This window comes from Asterias rubens, unplaced genomic scaffold (assembly GCF_902459465.1).
Source record: "Asterias rubens unplaced genomic scaffold, eAstRub1.3, whole genome shotgun sequence".
Classification (NCBI taxonomy): Eukaryota; Metazoa; Echinodermata; class Asteroidea; order Forcipulatida; family Asteriidae; genus Asterias; species Asterias rubens.
The window spans coordinates 25,598-47,215 of record NW_022985716.1 but is presented as its reverse complement, the minus strand read 5'-3'; the positions used below and the strand labels follow the sequence as shown (position 1 = coordinate 47,215).

Below are 21,618 nucleotides of genomic sequence, written 5' to 3'. Positions count from 1 at the left end.
TTGACTCGAACCCAGGCTGGTTGACCATTGGTTGAATACTGTGGTTGACCGTTTGGAACCAGCCTCAGAACATTGTTTTTTTCACTGGTCCCAATAGCCTGTTCCATGCTAACAGTGTTAAGCGCAGAGGGGAACCAGTGACACTTAAGTGAAAACGCGGAAGGCAATGGAGTGTTAAGTACCGTGGTACGGACGGTTGACTAGGCTTCCAAATGAGTGGTTTGAATGAGTGCCTCATTGCGCATCTTTGTTGCTGGTCAGCAGTCGCCTCAATACGCACACATGAACTTGCTCAAGGTGTGCCAAATATAAACTGAACTATGCATACTTGGGTCACACTTATACTACTAGATGAACCAGTTTTGGGGGGTCCTCTTGTAGCTGGCCGCTGTAGCTCAATGATTTGGTTTCATCCTGGAGGTCAAGATGGTGGACAGTCATTACTAGCTGAACCACTGTCGAGGAAACAAAGAATACACTTCAGATTAAAGCTCCGGACAATGATAGTGTTCGGACTCTTTCCGCAATTCTCACAACACTGGTGAGGTTCTCCAAGAAAGTTGCTAAACAAGAATTAGTATGTATCTTACCTAATACTCAATATATTGCTTTGATCAATATTGCTTTTTATCAGTTAATAACGATCCTATAAGCTAAAGTAGTAGACCTAGCCCATTTTCTACCTTCCGCCCAGAAGGTAGTTTAAAAGCAGGACAGTTTTGTTCAGAACTGAGAAGTCTCCGGGAAAAAAACGAACAACTCTGTTGTAGTAGAATATATAGCAAGACAGTTCTCTAAAGAACAAAATCTACCCAGCAAGTAGACTAACAAATGGTGTTACTGCAAACCAAATTTATATTTAATCAAAATCTGATCACATTATAATCATTAATATCTCATCTCATAGTAATTATGTATAACTATGTTTTACCTCATAATCAATATCTCACCAATAACCAATATCTCACCAATAATCAATATAATTACCAATAATCAATATTAACTGACCTCATTATCAGCCCAGGAGACTTCAGTATCACTGGCGTCATAATCCACATCTTCCCCACTCTCCTCAAGTGCCTCCATATCATCTTCCTGACCAAGATCCACGTTGTCTGTAACCTTCTCAACTTTCTGAATTCCTTCTAAGACTTTCTTGTTTGTTGGATCCAACCTACGGAAAGGATGGTGAAAACAATCAATCATTAAAGGCACTGGACACTATTGGTAACTAATAAAAAAAAAAGACTGACTTTGTAACAAGCAAAGAAGAGCTGTTGATAGTAATAAAACATTGTGAAAAACGGCTTCCTCTCAAGTAACGTAGATTTTGAGAAAGAGGTAATTTCTCACATAAATAGAATACTTCAGCCAAAGCCTTTTATTTTATTATTCACCTGCAAGCACACAAGGTTGTTTTTTCTTTCAACATTCTCTTTCAAATTCGATGACCAAATTTTCACCGGTTTGTTATTTTATGCATATGTTGAGATACAGCAAGTGAGAAGACTGGTCTTTGACAATTACCAATAGTGTCCACTGGCTTTAAACTCTCATATGACTTATTTGAATCTCTACGTACCACGCCCCAAGCAACTCGCATGTTGGAGTGCATTGTCTACAACTATTGACCCAATTCACCTGACGTCATCATCAGAATAACCTTCAATGCGCCCTTTTGGTGGGCAATGTCTCTGTGCGCTATTCAGTGATGTGCGCATTTTGGCGACGCAGCGTTTACACATTGCCCACCAAATGTTGAGCGAGGCACAGTCGGCGCATGTGACGTGCGTAAAGGGTTCCAAAGTGAAGTTGTTGTTTTTTCTACCTACCCTAGAGCTACACTGTATTGATCCAAAGCTTCTTGCAGGTCATTATTCAGAGACAGAAAGTCACCGAGCATCTGGTGTAGCTGGCATGTACTTTGTTGTTGGAGTTGGCGTCGAAGTCTGAGAAATATAAACACAGAAACCAAAACAAGGGATGAGAAGGACTTATAATTTCCAACTAAAATGCAGAGTGACGATGTAATTAATACCACTTAGTATACAGTGCTAAACACACATCGGTGTATGGGTAAAAAAAAAAACCAATTAATATTCTTTATCCCCGATGCAAATTCAACATCTCTTATATTGTTGCGGTACCCGCTGCCAAAACATAGGACTCCAACTGCCTCTAGCTGCCGGGCAACCTCGGTAGTCTAGTTGGTAAGACACTGCTCTAGAATTGCAAGGGTCGTGGGTTCGAATCCCACCCGAGTAACATGCCTGTGATATTTTGTCACAGGACTCGGGAAAGTACTGAGTGTTCAGTGCTAACACACATCGGTGTATGGGTAAAAAAAAACAAAAAATAATATTCTTTATCCCCGATGCAAATTTAACATCTCTTATAATACCACTTAGGTTTAATGGTTTGGAATGATTTGAAAAACTGAACAGACGGTTGTTAAATTTAGATTTGTTACTTAGCAATCGTGAGTTTTTGAGATCTTGAGTTTTATTTGGGATCAGGTATATTTGTGAATTATAACATCTGCTTGGTTGTGGGGGGGGGGCTTGACACCCAACCCAAGTAGCCTGGGGATATTTTCCCTGTTCATTTGAGCTCTGCCAGCTCTGAAGCTTACACAAATTGGGGCAAGATTAAAAACCAAATAATTGTATCGGTTATGTTTGTTTGGTGTCAGCTGTCAGCTTGTGTTTGTTTTGTCTGTCACATAGGGACAAGAACAAAAGTAACATTGTTTGCTTCACCTTTTCCCTCCATATCGACTCATTTACATACATTTTCAGTTAAATCATAGTGTGATACAAATGTCTACAATGTTTGTACCTTATTATTGAGTCAGTATGAAATAAATGCTTCTTGAATTGAATATAATCACTTCAAGAAACACTGGATAGAGTCAGGAAACAGAAAGATATGAAAATATGATCCAAATTTGATAAAAAAATGAACAGATGGTATTTTCACACTTTAGTACACCACAGAGATGAAGTATTCAAGGAGCTTCTGGGCGTAGTATTAATATTAATAATTCATAAATACCTAAGACAGTTACGCTATTCCTATTGGTGGAGAGGGCGTCACGTGGTGGTGCTTAAACCTTTGATAATGACCAGTAAAAGTGTAGAAACACGGGTGTGACACTCGAGCTTGCACCTGTGCTTATAAGACAGTTTCTTCATTCCTATTGGTTGAGAGCAACGGCCAGGACAGTTGTGCCACATCACGCGATACGCGCGACGCGTACAGCATTCCCTTTTAAGGAGTTGTTTACCCAAGGGCCTTACCATTTCATAGCTGGAGGGGTGTTGTGTTGAAGGAAATCATTGAACAATTATAATTTTTGCACTTATTTTACTTTTTGACCAAAAAGTGTTGATGTTTTTTTACCGTAAGGGTATTTATGAATGGGAATCAAAGTGTGTTGAATCGGTTTTCAACTTGTGGTTTAAACCCACCGAGGCCTGGTTCTTGATAGTTTACCTCGACTTTGTCTCGGTAAACATATCAAGAACCAGGCCTCGGCGGGTTTTAACCACTACTTGAAAACCTCTTCACCACACATTAATTCCCTTATTATCATACTTTTATTCACCATTAACATTCTGCGTATACAGAGGAATTACATAAAATTTACACTGATTAAAAGCCAAGAATATCCAAAAAGCTGATTACAAAACAGCTCACATGTATTTCCATTTGGGTCCTTAAAAAACACAAGACAAACAAATAAACACAAGATTATAAACTTGCAAAGGAAACTACAAAATGGCAAAAGCCTGAAGAAACAAGTAATCAAGGGTGCTTGGTAGCCCCTACTCTTCCGCAGTTAAGTGTTCTGGGTTCTTTTATTTTAACTACACAGGACCTATGGCTTCATAATATAATATGGAAAGGTTTTTGATAACAAAATGTTATGACTATCTCTAAATGGTTCTGAAATGAACCGTTGGTTTCAACTCCTTAATAACAGCTTGATAATAGTAAAATCCCAACCGAAGGACAAAGCAATTATGATAAAGGATCTTGCTCAAGGACACAAGTGCCATGAAAGGAACTCAAACCCAAACTCTGCAGAAACACCCAGAGTTTCAATTGGGTGCTCTTATAACCAGTCAGCACACCCCATGAGTAGTCTTAAGTAAAGCATACCAGTATATCAATTAGAAATGTTTTTTCACCACATAAAAAAATGTATTTGGACAAAAGTAAGACACTTCTTATTTCTGTGTGGGAAAGGGTGTACACATTATTGGTGTGATTGAAATGTGAACTAATTTATAAAATTTGCAAGCCCAGGTTGGACTCCTCCATTGCATACAGTGCCACGAATGTACATGTTTTACAGATGGTCATGGTGTTAAACCTGAAAAAGATCGTTTTTGCTTCAAAAGTCCCACTTTTTTTTAGAAATGAGGAAAACAGATTGTTGATTATTATTAAAGACACTATTGGTAATTGTCAAAGACTAGTCTTCACAATTAGTTTATCTCAACATATGCATAAAATAACAAACCTGTGAAATTTGGACTCAATCGGTCGTAGAAGTTGCGAGATATTAGTGAAAGACAAAACACCCTTGTCGCACCATGGTCACACGAAGTTGTGTGCTTTCAGATGCTTGATTTCAAGACCTCAAACTCTCAATCTGAGGTCCCGAAATCAAATTAAATTTGTGGAAGATTACTTCTTTCTCGAAGACTACGTCACTTCAGAGGGAGCTGTTTCTCACAATGTTTTATACTATCAACCTCTCCTCTTTACTCGTTACCAAGTGAGGTTTTATGATAATAATTATTTTGAGTAATTACCAATAGTGTCTACTGCCTTTAAGAGTGTGTCATGCTGATGGACACGATGTATTGATACATGCAGCAAAGTTATATCATGTAATATGAGTGTATTGCAAAATGGCAACTTGCATTACGGTTTTTTCTAAGTTTTCAAATGACTTTGTGTCAATAACTATCTTAGCCAAACAATCCCAAATTGCCTTTAAGTCAAATTGAGCGCACACTCTAAGCGGTTGCACAACTGTGTCACGTGGATTCAAACCCGCTCAGTAGTCTCCAGGTTTTATTTCTTTCATCTAAATACAACAAGTACATAGACCTTTTCGCAAATACCATTGCGCAAGCGCAGACTGTTGAATGAGGTGCATTGTGGGATAGATATGGATCAAATTTAATCACCAGCTAGACCACAATGCACCTAATCTAAGCTTTACGCGCACGCCTCAGTATTTGCGAAAAAGATCTATGATGTGTCATGGCATAGAGGTAAAGAACCCCAGACTGACTGAAGCTCTGGTGTTTCTGATCAGCAGAGGGTAGGTTCGAGTCCCTGTCGTGGCACTTGTGTCCTTGTGTGTTAAGACTACTCTTATCAAGAACTAGGATGAGCTACTCGTCCTAACTTAAGTGTAGCCTTAAGTGTTTAATATCTCCTAGGACTAGTCCTAAGTAAGGACAATTTCTAACCCTTTGTGAAATGGACCCCAGAACACTTTTCATGTGAGAGTAGGGGCTAGCCCTGGTGTTTCTGGTTCACACATCAAGCACCCCATTTACAGGTTTCCTCAGGCTTGTGAGCTACAGTGATTAAGGCAGTGTCCGAAGTGGTGGCTACAGCTTTGGCTACGGGGACATCACACGTCTTCCAAGTGTTGAGGTTAAAAACGTCCTGAGCAACACCCTTAGCAACGGTCATAGCTGTAAAGCTTATGTTTACTTTGAGGCCTCCTTTTTTTCATTACCGTAAATATATAAAGACATACTCACAGGTCAATGGCAGCTGTGTAGCGTTGTTCTTCACCCAGTACCTCCGCTAAGAGATACACTGCCTCTAAGTAAGTAGGTTCTTGTGCCAAGGCTTTCTCCAACATCGACTTTGCCTTTAATAGATGGAAATTTGCATCAGGATAAAGAATATTAATTTGAGTTTTACCCAGACACAGATGTGTGTTAGCACTGTATATGCCCTCAGTACCTTCCTCATGTTAGCACTGTACATGCCCTCAGTACCTTCCTCATGTTAGCACTGTTCATGCCCTCAGTACCTTCCTCATGTTAGCACTGTTCATGCCCTCAGTACCTTCCTCAGCTCTGTGAAAATTGGGAAGAAAACATCACGCACAAAAATTGCAGGCAAAGTTGAGAAAACAAAAACTAAGAAATCAGCACATATTAATAACAGTGTAAATCTTTGGGGTACAAAACTTTTTGGACGCGAGGTGACAGCAGCCTTACCAGGTAAATCCATTGTTCTTGGAAATGTGTGCCTGCTCAGTTCTACATAAACAATGAAAATTTACCCGGTAAGTCTGGTTCTTTAAAGTGCGTTACACAACACACAGGACCAACGGCTTTACATCCCATCCTAAGGACGAAGCAATGGTCAAGTGTCTTGCTTAAAGGCAGTCGACACTATTGATAATTACTCAAAATTATTTTTAGCTTAAAAACTACTTGGTTACAAGTAATGAAGAGCCGTTGATATAATAAAACATTGTGAGAAATGGCTCCCTCTGAAGCAACATAGTTTTTGAGAAAGAAGTTATTTTCCCCCATTTTGATTTCGAGACCTCAAATTTAGAATTTGAGGTCTCGAAATCAAGTATCTTAAAAACAAGAGTGCTTTTCTTTCATTATTATCTCGCAACTTCAACGACCAATTGAGCTCAAATTTTCATAGGTTTTTTATTTTATGCATATGTTAAAATCCACCAAGTGAGAAGACTGGTCTTTCACAATTACAAATATGTCCAGTGTCTTTAAGGACACAAGTGACTCCAACCCACAATCTGCTGATCAGAAACACCAGAGTTTGTATTTGGTGCTCTCAACTGCTCGACCACAAGACTTCTAAACCTAGCGTTTTAAAGTCTCCTATTGACATGATGTTGGATATAACAGTATTTACCTTGTCCACAGATAGGCTATCTTTAGCAAGGACTGAGGCAAAGAGCGTCAATGACCGAGCACTGTTACTCAGGACCTTACAAGCGTTGGACGCTGTAGTTAAAGCTTCTCGGATTCTGCTTGCTTTTACATAACAGTCGACGAGACCTGGATATCAAAACAGAAATGCAAAGTTGTTAAGAGGGGGCAAACAAAATAAACTGTACAGCACAGAATTTGTAGAGTTTTTCTTGCCAATATTTTTGCTACAGAGCTGGAATTTTGAGGAAAGTCCGCAAGACTTGTAGCTCAAAATTTGTATGGACTAGCAGACAAGAAGTTTTCTAAGTTATGCACTCAGAGCAGCTCTGGTTCATCTGTTTTTATGCGCAACTTAGTGTATTTTGATACTCTTAAAAAAGAATTGAAAGATAATTATCACATTCACAGTCAAATGATTTTCACAACAAAATTACACAACAAGGTATTTTATTCAAATGCAAAACACAAGACCATCACTTTTGTCCCATTGTAGGTTTACTGGCCCATTGTAGGTTTACTGGCCCATTGTAGGTTTACTGGCCCATTGTTAAAACCACAAAACTTGAGCCTATGGTCCAGTGCTAATTTCGAGCCATGAATTTCATACATGTCAAACTGCTCCAGCCACGTCACAGATGGTACATTGTGACATGGTACTTTGGCTGGTAACTGGTTAGCATAATATTGCTGTGCTTAGATACTTTATGTGCTAAACCAAATCTATGAAAATGCACACAGATTTTCAGAATGACCTTAGGATGACGTGTGGGATTCATTGCTAACAAAAAAGTCTTAAACTAGAATAACAACTTGAGGGGGTGAAGATTTCAAGAAGCTTTTAGGAACAGTATCATCAGCATAGTAAAAATAGAACAAAGAGCAGGATTTAGTTATAATATGAACAAAATCACAGCTGATTTCCTTCAACAGCAGACTGACTTCAAAAGTCTGAAATCAGATAAAAGTCTGGAAATGAAATGATGATGACTATTTCATTAAAGGCAGTGGACACTATTGGTAATTACTCAAAATATTTATTAGCATAAAAACTTACCAAACGAGTAATGGACAGCGATTGATAGTATAAAACATTGTGAGACACGGCTCCCTCTGAAGTAACAAAGTTTTAGAAAAGAAGTAATTTTTCACAAATTTGATTTCGAGACCTCAGAATTAGATTCTGAAAGCACACAACTTTGTGTGACAAGGGTGTTTTTTCTTCCATTATTATTTCGCAACTTCGATGACCAATTAAGTTCAAATTTTCACAGGTTTTTTATTTTGTGCATATGTTGAGATACACCAAATGAGAAGACTGGTTTTTGACAATTACCAATAATGTCCAATGCCTTTAAGTAGGGTTTGAAACTTTGCATGGTAGAAAAACGATACAGTAAGGTTCGCAGTAACACCATGTAATCATAATCGCTAATTGAGTTGGGGTGGTTCTGAAAAGAACTGTTGGTTTCAACTCAACGTTTTGATCAGTATGCTCTGATCGTCTTCTAGAGAAAGCTTTTTGATACTGATTGACACATCGAGTTGAAACCTAAGGTTCTTTTTAGAATGACTATTCGATTCTTGTTGGTGATTATACCTTGGTGAGCTTCAAATCTAAATGGAGCCATCCGTACAGCTTCTCTGAAATGGAGTAAAGCTTCTTGCGTTTTACTCATGTGTTGAAGCACACTGCCCTTTAGAAGCAATGCTTGCACATTACGTGGGTCAATCTGGTAGGCCTGTTCGGGAGAATTAGTATTCATTAATGGTTTATTCTTTAAAAACAAATTTCCCATGGCGTCCAAGGGTTGAACTACAGGAAAATATATAGAGGACACAAACTTTCAACAGAAGATATATACACAATTACAAAATGGAGACATCAAAATTGGTTTAGGAGGGAAAAGAACTACTGAAATGTTGCCGAATAAGATGTATTTGGAAACTTTTGGGGAGGGGTTAAGTAGGACTAATAATGTATATTCTGTCTCTGAGTTCTAACAGTGATTGTAATATTCCTACAAATGCCAGCAGAAATTAACAGAGTACTTATAATAATCAAATTTTGGGGTTGTTAAAGAAAAATTTACTAAAACAGAATTTGACCTCCAAGTTTATGCTTTACTAATAATAATGATAATACTACTACATGTACTAATAATACACATAATAACACACTTCTTATTTAAATCAACAATCACTGTTACCTTTTGTGCAAAGTAGACAGCCCTACTTGTTCTAAGAGCATTGGCAGAATAATAGTAACCCATAGCGATCCAAGGTTCAGCTCTCTGCTCACTAACTGACATCAGTTGGAAAGATAAACTGACAACAAATGAAAAACAGAATCAGTTATTTCATCGGAATTATAGATTTTCTTGGTGTATTGTGGCCGAGTGACTTTTAGTTTGTCAAACTGAAGTTCTGGTGGCTGATTCACCACAGTGGGGGTTCAAATCCAAGTCACAAAAACATGTGTCTTTGAAGAAGACACTTAATTCTTTTTGCTTCTCATGAACCAGGGGTACCTGCATACCCCGAGTGTCTTTGGGAATTGAAAGACAACAAACATTATTAAGTTTAAATAAACTTTTCTAGAACAACAAAATTCTCATCAAATATGACACTCAAGACAGAAATATCCAAGGGATGTTTTCTACTATCATCATTATAAGACTGTGTAAGTTTTATGTGAATCTGTGATCTTCCCGTTTTTTTTCTTTCTTGATTTTTGGGGGTTGAACAAAGAATTGACTAGAGTGGGATTCAAACCAACAACTTCCGGATTAACATGCCGGCGCTCTACCAATTGAGCTATCTAGCCCTATATTGGCGGTGTCCCTATTTTGTCAATATCTTTGTTCGGGGGTGCCAGTCAGAAGCCATACAACGAACAGTTAACTGCCATGTAGCCAGGGATCACACCAAAATTACGATACAACCTGGGAAGCGGCAGCCAGGGGATCACCTTAAGGGGATGCGACTTTTTGTTTCAGATATCCATTTAAACCACAAGGGAAACTGACTGGGTAAGTTTTTTAAATGATTTTGTTGGGGTTGAACAAAGAATTGACTAGAGTGGGATTCGAACCAACGACCTCCGGATTAACGTGCCGGCGCTCTACCAACTGAGCTATCTAGCCCTATATTGGCGGTGTCCCTATTTTGTCAATATCTTTGTTCGGGGGTGCCAGTCAGAAGCCATACAACCGTTAACTGCCGTGTAGCCAGGGATCACACCCAATTTGTTTGTTCTTCTTACCATTTCTGTATTGTTTCTTTAAAGGCAGTGGACACTATTGGTAATTACTCAAAATAATTATAAGCATAAAACCTTACAATGTAATGAGTAATGGGGAGAGGTTGATAGTTTAAAACACTGTGAGAAACGTCTCCCTCTGAAATAACATAGTTTTCGAGAAAGAAGTAATTTTCCACGAATTTGATTTGAAGACCTCAGATTTAGAATTTGTGGTCTCAAAATCAAGCATCTGAAAGCACACAACTTCGTGTTGACCACCAATTGAGCTCAAATTTCTACAGGTTTGTTATTTTATGTATATGTTGAGATACGCAAAGTGAGAAGACTAGTCTTTGACAACTACATGTACCGTTAGTGTCCAGAGTGTCTTTAAGAAGATCTAAAGAACATTGAGGACTTTTCAAGAGTTGGTTTTCTGAGTTGGTTATGGTCAACCCTAGTTGGTTATGGTCAACCCTAGTTGGTTATGGTCAACCCTAGTTGGTTATGGTCAACCCTAGTTGGTTATGGTCAACCCTAGTTGGTTATGGTCAACCCTAGTTGGTTATGGTCAACCCTAGTTGGTTATGGTCAACCCTAGTTGGTTATGGTCAACCCTAGTTGGTTATGGTCAACCCTAGTTGGTTATGGTCAACCCTAGTTGGTTATGATCAACCCTAGTTGGTTATGATCAACCCTAGTTGGTTATGGTCAACCCTAGTTGAGTAAACACAGAAGAACTGGGAGCGTCAACTGTATCTTTGAAATCAGGGGGGATTTTGTGCAACAATTAGAAAGATCTTTTGACTTGCATTCAACATAATATAGGATATAGGAAAAAGGTTTCCAGTATCAGAGAGATTTTCAGGGTTGTTCTTCAGAACATGGAAAGATTCCTTTATTTTCTGGGAATTATTCTGCAGAATCGGAAGGAGTTGTCAGCTTTTCCTACAGCCATTACACAAACACAATCCAAACCAAAGTGCAGCAGCCAGTCTCATTTTTACGACCGGTTACCTAGCAACAAGCACATTCACCAACCTCATCAGTTCATCCATGCGTTTCTCACGAGCAAGTAGATAAGCGTAGATATCCATTCCTTTTAGGCAGAGTGGGTCCAGAGAGTGAACCTGCAGGAGGAAAAAAGGAAACCCAACACCTTTAATAACCGTTATTCCCAATGCCAGGTGCTTTACTTACTTGCACTGCTGTTTATTCCCAATGCCAGGTGTTTACTTACTTGCATTGCTGCTTATTCCCAATGCCAGGTGCTTTACTTACTTGCACTGCTGTTTATTCCCAATGCCAGGTGCTTTACTTACTTGCACTGCTGTTTATTCCCAATGCCAGGTGCTTTACTTACTTGCACTGCTGTTTATTCTCAATGCCAGGTGTTTACTTACTTGCACTGCTCTTTATTCCCAATGCCAGGTGCTTTACTTACTTGCACTGCTGTTTATTCCCAATGCCAGGTGCTTTACTTACTTGCACTGCTGTTTATTCCCAATGCCAGGTGCTTTACTTACTTGCACTGCTGTTTATTCCCAATGCCAGGTGTTTACTTACTTGCACTGCTGTTTATTCCCAATGCCAGGTGCTTTACTTACTTGCACTGCTGTTTGATAATGTTGTTGAGCGGGAAGAAAAAAAATAACGCGGACCTAAATCGGCCAATACAGGACTGACAGAGACAGGGAAAAAAGCAGAACACCTAAGAAAAATGCGGAATGGAAAAATAAAAAATGCAGATTTCTGCGTAAACGAGGAAGTCTCACATGCCTGAGAACAGAGCGTCTGTTCCCTCTCCTACCCCCACCCCCAACCCAAACCAACCCACACAACATCACAGCCATTCTCAGTCTCACATGCCTGATAATGGAGCGTCTATTCCCTCTCCTACCCCCACCCCCAACCCACACAACATCACAGCCATTCTCCTCACTACAGTCCCCAGACTGACCTTTTGCGCTAGCGTCACATGTAACAACTGTCTGTCAGCTCACTAACAAAAATAATTGAATGATTGATTTGATACATCAAAAGCCCCCCAAAGTATGTCTTACACCTGAATGACAAGACTTTAATCTGGCTTTGTACAAATACAGGAATCGGATTGGAGCAAAGTCTACAGTAACTTGGTTGATAAGAAATTCTCTGAGATGATGAGGTGTTCAATCACTGAAACATTTATAAATAAAAGTTAAAGTTTCAAACTCAACATACTTGTGAATGCGCTTATGAACCATAACTGATTGCATGGTTCTACTTGTCGCAGAATTCATACAATCCATAGAGTTACAGGGTGTTGTAAGTCTAGAATTCTTTGGTAAGCATTTAAGCTAAGCAGAACTATGAAATAGGTACTAAGAAGCCAGTGGAGTGGTTCAACGCAGGGTGAAATATGAGTAGCCTTTCTTGGCTGAATGATTGATTCAGCAACTCTGTTTTTGAGTCGTCGAAGACGATAAATTCCTTACCAGATAACCAAATATAAGAAGTGAGCTTGCTTGACCAAAACTAAACGTGATGAGTGCAAATAAAGGGCAGGTCAAAATGATGTTGACTGAGATTTATGACTTAAAAAACAAAATAACAACTGACACTCAAAACCCCAGTGAAACACATATCAAACAATCATTCTTTCCTACTTATCTGAAAAAAAGAATGGAACAAGTTGATCATTTCTCAGAGAAGTTATGTCTGTGTTACTAAACACACTCATGTTTGTAGCTGTCTATGGAATGTTAATGCTTGACTGGATCTAAACATCTGAGTAAGTAGCAAAGGGTATAAAACTCATTCCTTGGACAGCTTGCAAAATGAGTACCTTTATTAGCATAAAACCTTACTTGGTAACGAGTAATTGGGAGAGGTTGATAGTATAAAACATTGTGAGACATGGCTCCCTCTGAAGTGACGTAGTTTTCAAAAAAGAAGTAATTTTCCACGAAATTTGATTTCGAGACCTCAAAATTAGATTTTGAAGTCTCAAAATCAAGCATCTGAAAGCACCCAACTTCGTGTGACAAAAGTGTTTTTTCTTTCATAGTTATCTCGCAACTTCTACTACCAATTGAGCTCAAATTTTCACAGGTTTAATATTTTATGCATATGTTGAGATACACCAAGTGAGAAGACTGGTCTTAGTCAATGACCAATAGTGTCCAGTGTCTTTAAAATAGACATAATTCCTCTTACGAATCATCAATTTCTTTCATTTTTTTTTCTTCTTCTAATAAGCAGGAGAGAGTGCTTAAATCACCACCAATCCCGGTCAACTTCTTTTGGACTCACCCTGTATGTATCAATGAGTCAATCATGGAGGATTAAGAAACTCACCCTTTTATAAACAAGTAAAGCATTAGCAAGGTCACCAGCCAGAAAGTGGTTTTCAGCAAGGCAGCACAGGACTGAACTATTCTCACGCAATACACTCTGAAAAAGAGACAGATATTGTTTATGATTTATTTAATAAACATTCAAAGTTTGCGGTCCAACGACCAAATTGCATTTTGAATTTACAATTTTAAAAGACAAAAAAGGAAAACAAATAGGATATTCAAACATTCTTCACAAAAGGTAAAAATTTGAACATGGGCATCAAAATTGGACTATAAAATTTTAAGATATCATTTGAATTTTTGGTTGAACAAAGACAAATTTACTAGAGTGGGATTCGAACCAGCCAGGGGCCTCAGTCCACTTATTCCAGCCCATTTGCCTTTTTGAGGAATGGCGGACACTATAGAAGTGCACTGTTTGGTTTGGGTGTTCACCAAATTAACCCAATCGTAATAGTGTTGTAGCATGGTGTCCGCCATATCTCAAAATAGATTGTTGAGTTTACGTTGAATCAACTTACTCCAGTTTCCAAACTCTTGAATGTGCTAACTGCCTTTGCATAATCTTTGCTTGCGTTGTAGGAGTGTCCCTTCAACCAGAAAGTTAACCTTATAGAGAAAAAAAACATTTACTTTCTATTCTTTAGCTGTATCTCAAAAAAAAGTATATTAAGTATATTAATACACTTTTAACAAAAAAAGAAAATTTGTTTTTGCATATATTATTTTAAGTGTTCAACTTACTTGCAAAGGGCCAATCCTTAGGCAATTTAACTTTTGCATGGCTTATAATCTCTTACACACAATTAACTCATTTCAGATATTCTCAAGAAGAGCCAGACTAAGAGCTCTGAAAATTAACAATAATTAGCATTATGCTAATTTCATGTGCATATACTTTAATAAAGAAAGTTTGATACATTGTTTGAGAGTTCACTTCCACCAAATCTCTAGTGAAAAAGATTAAATAAAACAAAAATATGCATGAATAAAAACCAATTAATTTGATAGTTCCCTGAACAACATGAAATAATATGAACTTTGATACAATATTATGCCTGCTTGGGGACTTTTTATTTGCTAGTTCAAAGAGGCTGTCTTCATACCACATAGTTATACACCCCAACAGGACCATTCTTTGACCGATCAAATTGCACAAACACATTGAGGTATTTTTTATAATGCAAGTCACCAGATACACAAGGCCTAAAGGCTACTTCAAGGTGTGGGCTACAATCAAATATTTTGTCCAGGGGCCGTTGCTACCTACTCCTGAATTAGGGTTACCCCCTTTACAGTCCATACGGATGTAGGCTTGGGTATCATCCATCAGAAGCCTAGCTGAAAGCACTACCTCCACAAATTAATTTTACTAATGAAGGTCAAAGGAACACGTTGCCTTGGATCGGTCGAGTTGGTCTTTGAAAAGTGTTTGTAACCGTTTGTTATGAAATGCATTATGATTAGAAAGATATTTTAAAAGTAGAAAATAATGATCCACATAAGTATCACTCCAAATTGCATGGTTTTCCTTTAACCTCATCGACTAACACGGTCGGCCATTTATGGGAGTCAAATTTTTGACTCCTATAAATGGCCGACCGCATCAGTCAGGAAAAACACGCAATTTCGAGGCCAATTTGTGTGGATCATTGTATTCTACTTTTAAAACATCTTTCTAACCACAATAAGCACTTTATAACAAATGGTTACAAACGCTTTTTATAGACCAACTCGACCGATCCAGGGCAATGTGTTCCTTTAAACATCCCACACCTAAACTACTCACCACTCTATGTTGTTGGTGTTTGGTAAGCTGTTAATAGTAAGTGCAGCAACCTCAGTTCCCTTTACAGCAAGAGATAACAAGCCAAGTACAGCTTCTAGCGCTAAAGGAAACTGCCTGTAAAGAAACAAGAAAATAGAATTAGTTCTTGCAAACAACTTACTAAAAAAAACAAAAGGACAGAGGGTATAAATGCAAATAATAGTTGATGGCCTGACGTTTCAACCCTAGCAGGGTCTTTCTCGAAGGCCTAGGTTCCCCAATATTGAAGACCCAAAACATCCCAGATGTTACATTTCAGGAGGTTTACAGACTGGGAACAATTTCATGGAGCTGCTTAAACACAAAAAGTAGCTATAAGCTCAGTAAAACAAATTGCCATAAGAAAAAGTGAAATTCTACATATTTGAATACAACATAAACTAATTTTTCACCATCTGGTGACTGCTTTACTTCTTTCAAGAAAATTTGAAAGCTCAAGGAGATTTTGATAGAAATATGCAATCATGAAAGATCCTGAGAAATGGCATGCCAGTCACTATTTACTTGAGAACTTCTTTAAAGCAAGTAACAGCTGGTCTTTCACTTCCGATTCTTTGATACAGCTTAGCGAGGGCCATGTTGACTTTAGGCTTCCTCTGTTTGGCTGGAATACTCTGCAACTAGAATAAAAACAAACGAAAAGAGATTGGGTCATCGCATATAAATGACAACAATTGTAATAAACGACGGACATAAAGTCAAAAACCTTAGTTAAACGACGGACATAAAGTCAAAAACCTTAGTTAAACGACGGACATAAAGTCAAAAACCTTAGTTAACTTCATACTAGAGAAGAAGCTAGAGTAGGGCATACAAGGAGAGACAGGGTAAATCTTGAGAAGCAGTGAATGGAAGGACATGTTGCTGGTCCCGCTGGAAGAGGAAGACCGAAAACTAGGTGGACTGACAACATTCGTACACTGAAAAGACATAACATACATGAGCTAAGGACAACTGCTCTGGACAGGGAGGCTTAAAGAGTTTGTTTCTCAACAAATGCCCTAAAGGACTTAAGAGAGAGAGAGAGAGAGAATGTGCCAAGAACAACACTCATGTAAATTGGACAATACAATCCTAGGCCTTTGGCTGTTGCATTACATATTGCTTAATATTCAACCCTGTCGACAGGTACTTTTACCTTTAAAAATAATTTTGGGTGGAACAAAGAAAAATTTACTAGTGATTTGAACCAACGTCCTCCGGATTAACGTGCCAGCACACTAACAACTGAGGGTACTTACTACTGCGATGAAGGTACTTACTACTGCGATTAGGGTACTTACTACTGCGATTAGGGTACTTACTACTGCGATTAGGGTACTTACTACTGCGATTAAGGTACTTACTACTGCAGTTAGGGTACTTACTATTGCGATTAGGGTACTTACTGCTGCGATTAGGGTACTTACTACTGCAATGACGGTACTTACTACTGCGATTAAGGTACTTACTATTGCGATTAGGGTACTTACTACTGCGATTAGGGTACTTACTACTGCAATGAAGGTACTTACTACTGCGATTAGGGTACTTACTACTGCGATTAGGGTACTTACTACTGCGATTAGGGTACTTACTACTGCGATTAGGGTACTTACTACTGCGATTAGGGTACTTACTACTGCGATTAGGGTACTTACTACTGCGATTAGGGTACTTACTACTGCAATGAAGGTACTTACTACTGCAATGAAGGTACTTACTACTGCGATTAGGGTACATACTACTGCGATTAGGGTACTTACTACTGCGATTAGGGTACTTACTACTGCGATTAGGGTACTTACTACTGCGATTAGGGTACTTACTACTGCGATTAGGGTACTTACTACTGCGATTAGGGTACTTACTACTGCGATAGCTTCCTTGTAGTTCTTTTGATGATAGTTACATTCGTAGATTCTATAGCGGACGTTCAGCTCTGAGGGAAGTCCATCATTAGGTATAGACTGAGGAGGTTGAGTGGGTACCGGTCCTTTAACTTTGCTCTTATTCAACACTTTCTTCACTTGGAGAGCTTTTCTGTAAATAACCTAGAAAGTAGAAACCGAATCAATCAATTAAATCTCATCCAAAATTCTTCACTTTATAGTTGCCTTATTGATTTTGGCGCTTTATAAATTTCTTTTGATTGATTGATTGATTGATTGAGTACCCGATATCCATTTTGATTCCGGCTTTCTGGTACCCACAACTGTGCATTACATCCAGGCCTCAACATTCACGGCGGCCATGGCCGTCGACACACCAGTAGTGCCCCTCTTACTGGTTGACGTACACCTGAAAAAATTCATCCTTACAAAATTTACAGCTGACACTCACACTGCCATGCATTTTTGTTCTGTTAGCTGCCGTGCCCTAACTGTGTATGGTTTTCCATTTTCCAGTTACGATATATGTATCATAACTGTGAAATAATGTGAAATAATCACTCTGTATAGTGATTATTTCAAGTCATGAAACCTGATATGATAGCTATGGCTTGTGTACCTCAGCATTTTTGTATTCTTGCATCTCAAAGAGTGCATCAGCGTAGTAAACCTGCAGTTGATATTTCTCTGGTCCAGTCAGTAATTCTGAGTTCTGTTCACTGGCTGTTTTCATCAAGCTTGCCTGCAAGTAAAAATAAATACAACTTGTTCTTAGTTTGATTTATAAATGAAAAGAATGCTCATTCGACTATCAATTTTTCGACTATTATTTTTAGATCAAAATGAGTAAAAAAGTGGAAGTCGGATTCCACATAGACTGAACTTTCCATTTCTTAATCTTTGTTTAACTACTCTTTTGATGAATGCCAATCTTTTGTATTTTTATATATTACTAATATTAGTTTTATTTTACGATGTTTTATTTTACATGTATATTAATATATAGTTGCGATAACGTAACCCTCCTGCCGACGGCATAGCCGGAGGGTTACGAAGCAGTCATCCCTACAACTGTGCAGCCGTAGTCTTGTACACGCGGTGAGATGCGGAAATCAGAGAAACAGAGCGCCTGCTAACGTTCGATTATAACAAGCGTGTACAGTTTTTGCCGTGCATAGATCGGAACGTTGGTTGTGTGTGACCGCGCAACATCAATGGTCTTGGATCAAGACTACGGCTACACAGTTACCGGGATACACAATGCACCGCATGCAGCGCTGAGTCGTTGACCCCGGTGACGTGCACACATGGCCGAAGCTCCACCCCCCTCAGGTTCGAATTTTCAACCTGTGTCTTTCGCTCGGAAATCTGGTAAGTTTTTGTGCCTTTTCTTCAAATTATTTCCTCAATGGTGTTTTGAGTGATATTGTAGGATTCATTAGACATTGAGGATCAAGTTCGTGTTTCTAGAATTTGTGTCATGATTTTCAAAAGTGGTCAAAATGGAGCAAATCTGCTGACTAGCTGTCGAAATTGTACGTTTTTAACCATTTCGCCCTGCTCACAAATTGCGTCTGCTTCGTAGCCATCGGCAGGAGGGTTACGTTATGGCAACTAATTAATTTAGTACTAAAACTACTAGTACTACTACTAAAAAATAATATAATTTATTGACCACTACAAAAACACTAGTCTAGTATTTAGTACGGATAACTTTCCGTATGACGCCACCACTTTTTCACTAATTTTTACAAAAAGGGATATATCAATCAGGTAAATTTGTAGTTGCGATAATCGTAACCCTCCATCCTCCCGACGGTCGGAGACCGGAGGGTTACGACACAAGACTGATATTATCGGTGTAACTAGCAGTTTTGACCAGTTTTTGCCAGACTCGTGATCAGATTCGTCCTTTTTTTCCACTTTCCAAAATCATGACAGACATTCTAAACACATGGAGTTGATCTTTATTGTATGACAACGTCATCTGGAACCCTTAAAACAACATCATGAAAATATTTGGCAGAAAAAACGACAAAAACTTACCAAAAGACTGACCGAATATATCCATAATCCATAGCGGGCCCAACTAGTGATTTTGAACGTCGCACTTGCTTGGCAACAACCAATCAGCGTGACCCAACCAAACACGCACGATTTTCATACAGTACATGTACATGTACATGTACATGCCTGCATGCTGCGCACTCGGTGCGGGGGATCGGTGCTTACACACACAGGCGTTGAGTTTGCAAGCTGGAATGGCCGATACGCATACGACAGCCATGGCTCGTCCAGATGCGTGTTTGGTTGTGTCACGCTGATTGGTTGTTGCCAAGCAAGTGCGACTTTCAAAATCACTAGTTGGGCCCGCTATGGATTATGGATATATTCGGTCAGTCTTTTGGTAAGTTTTTGTCGTTTTTTCTGCCAAATATTTTCATGATGTTGTTTTAAGGGTTCCAGATGACGTTGTCATACAATAAAGATCAACTCCATGTGTTTAGAATGTCTGTCATAATTTTGGAAAGTGGAAAAAAAGGACGAATCTGATCACGAGTCTGGCAAAAACTGGTCAAAACTGCTAGTTACACCGATAATATCACTATCAGTCTTGTGTCGTAACCCTCCGGTCTCCGACCGTCGGGAGGATGGAGGGTTACGATTATCGCAACTAGTAAATTTGATACTATGTTATTTTATTTCGAATGAAAAAGTGGTGGCGCCATACAGAAACTTTTCCTTTTAGTACTTTACACAGTCGACCCTTAGTTTAGTTAGTATATTTACTTTTTCGTACTAGTATTTAGTAAACGTATTGTAGCTCATCGTGCTCCATGGCAATGGTCTACAGTATTTGATTTTGGTAATTTATCACAAAAAAATTATCAGCAAATTGTTACCAAATCCATCCATAAAAGTGCTTACTGACCCTGACACTGTACTGGAGCGAGGGTTTTTTTCCACTGAAATACAATCGTACGGCAGTGTTCCTACCACTGTGTACGCACGGCGGCAATTTAAATTTGGGTATATATAATAATTGTAGGGTGTTGGTAAAAGTCGGAGGTCGGAGGTAGCCGGAGGTTGCCGGAGGTTGCGTTAATTGCGTGATATCTAATTTAAAAAGATTACTTACACACTCAGATTGAAGTTTGGAAGACCCATATGCAGTTTACGGGGATTAAAATTCAATTCTGTACCGATTGAGTGGGGGAAAACTATGCCCCCACGGTACGAACCGACTGGTCGTGTGGAGTACTTGTGTTGAGTAAACAAGGTCACACTGTAGCGCCCTCAAAAACAAACGGAGGTGTGTATACGCACCGTGTAGTTGGTGCGTAATTGCCTGTACACGCACCACGCGAGAACCCTGCAGAAATTATGGTGTATTAGACTAGAAAGGTATATAGCCGGAGGTTAATTTTATTTCTTTATTACTCCTCGGAAAATTACAAAAAAAATCATACACGAATCTCTATTTATGTCACCTTATAACCATTATTTTTTTACATTTTTATTATTTATAAAAAAATATTAAAATTACGTATTTTGATAGCCCGTCTTCACTCGGCCTATGCAGTGTACACACATACAGTGTACACCGTATACGGTCGTGTGAAGCATTTATTTTTATTTTTGACTACATGGTAAAAGCCGGAGGTTACCTTTTTTTTCTTTATTACTCCTCGGAAAATTACCAAAAAATCACAAACGACTCTCTATTTATGTCACCTGATAACCATTATTTTTTTACATTTTTATTATTTATGAAAAAAGGACTAAAAATACACCATAATTACTACAGGGTTCATGCGTGGTGCGTGTACAGGCATGTACTCACCAACTACACGGTGCGTATACACACACCTCCGTTTGTTTTTGAGGGCGCTACATGTACATACAGTGGTGTGACCTTGTTTACTCAACACAAGTACTCCACACGACCAGTCGGTTCGTACCGTGGAGGCATAGTTTCCCCCACCCAATGGATACAGAATTGAATTACAATTCCCTGTAAACTGCATAAGAGTCTTCCAAACTTCACTCTGAGTGTGTAAGTAATATTTCTAAATTAAATATCACGCAATTAACGCAACCTCCGGCTACCTCCGGCTACCTCCGACCTCCGACTTTTACCAACACCCATAATTGTATTTGTAAAAATAAAGTTGAATTGTGTGGAAATGCAACTCACCAACATCACAACATTTGAATACAATCCTTCTTCAAGAAGCATCTTGACTTGGTCAATAATAGCCATCATACTTGTTGATGTCGGAGTTTTTGACGTTTCTCTGTAGAAATAATTGGAAAACTTCTGGTGCTCTTTCCGCTTCAAAATCAAAACAGATTAAGTAGGTGTGACCTTTGACATGACATA

The 21,618-nt window shown here is 38.7% G+C and overlaps 1 protein-coding gene across 1 annotated transcript; it reads right to left on the bottom strand.

The window, feature by feature from the left end:
* Positions 1-102: 102 nt before the first annotated feature.
* On the bottom strand, positions 103-21,592 carry LOC117306329 (anaphase-promoting complex subunit 7-like). Its single transcript, XM_033790932.1, has 15 exons — positions 21,433-21,592; positions 17,854-17,976; positions 17,214-17,396; positions 15,868-15,983; positions 15,325-15,438; positions 14,057-14,144; positions 13,534-13,629; positions 11,236-11,324; positions 9,161-9,278; positions 8,551-8,692; positions 6,934-7,079; positions 5,793-5,905; positions 1,833-1,949; positions 1,009-1,174; positions 103-455 (listed from the first exon to the last, which is right to left on the bottom strand). The coding sequence occupies exons 1-15, from the start codon at positions 21,499-21,501 to the stop codon at positions 444-446; spliced, it is 1,692 nt and encodes a 563-aa protein (XP_033646823.1). The 5' UTR covers positions 21,502-21,592; the 3' UTR covers positions 103-443.
* Positions 21,593-21,618: the final 26 nt, after the last annotated feature.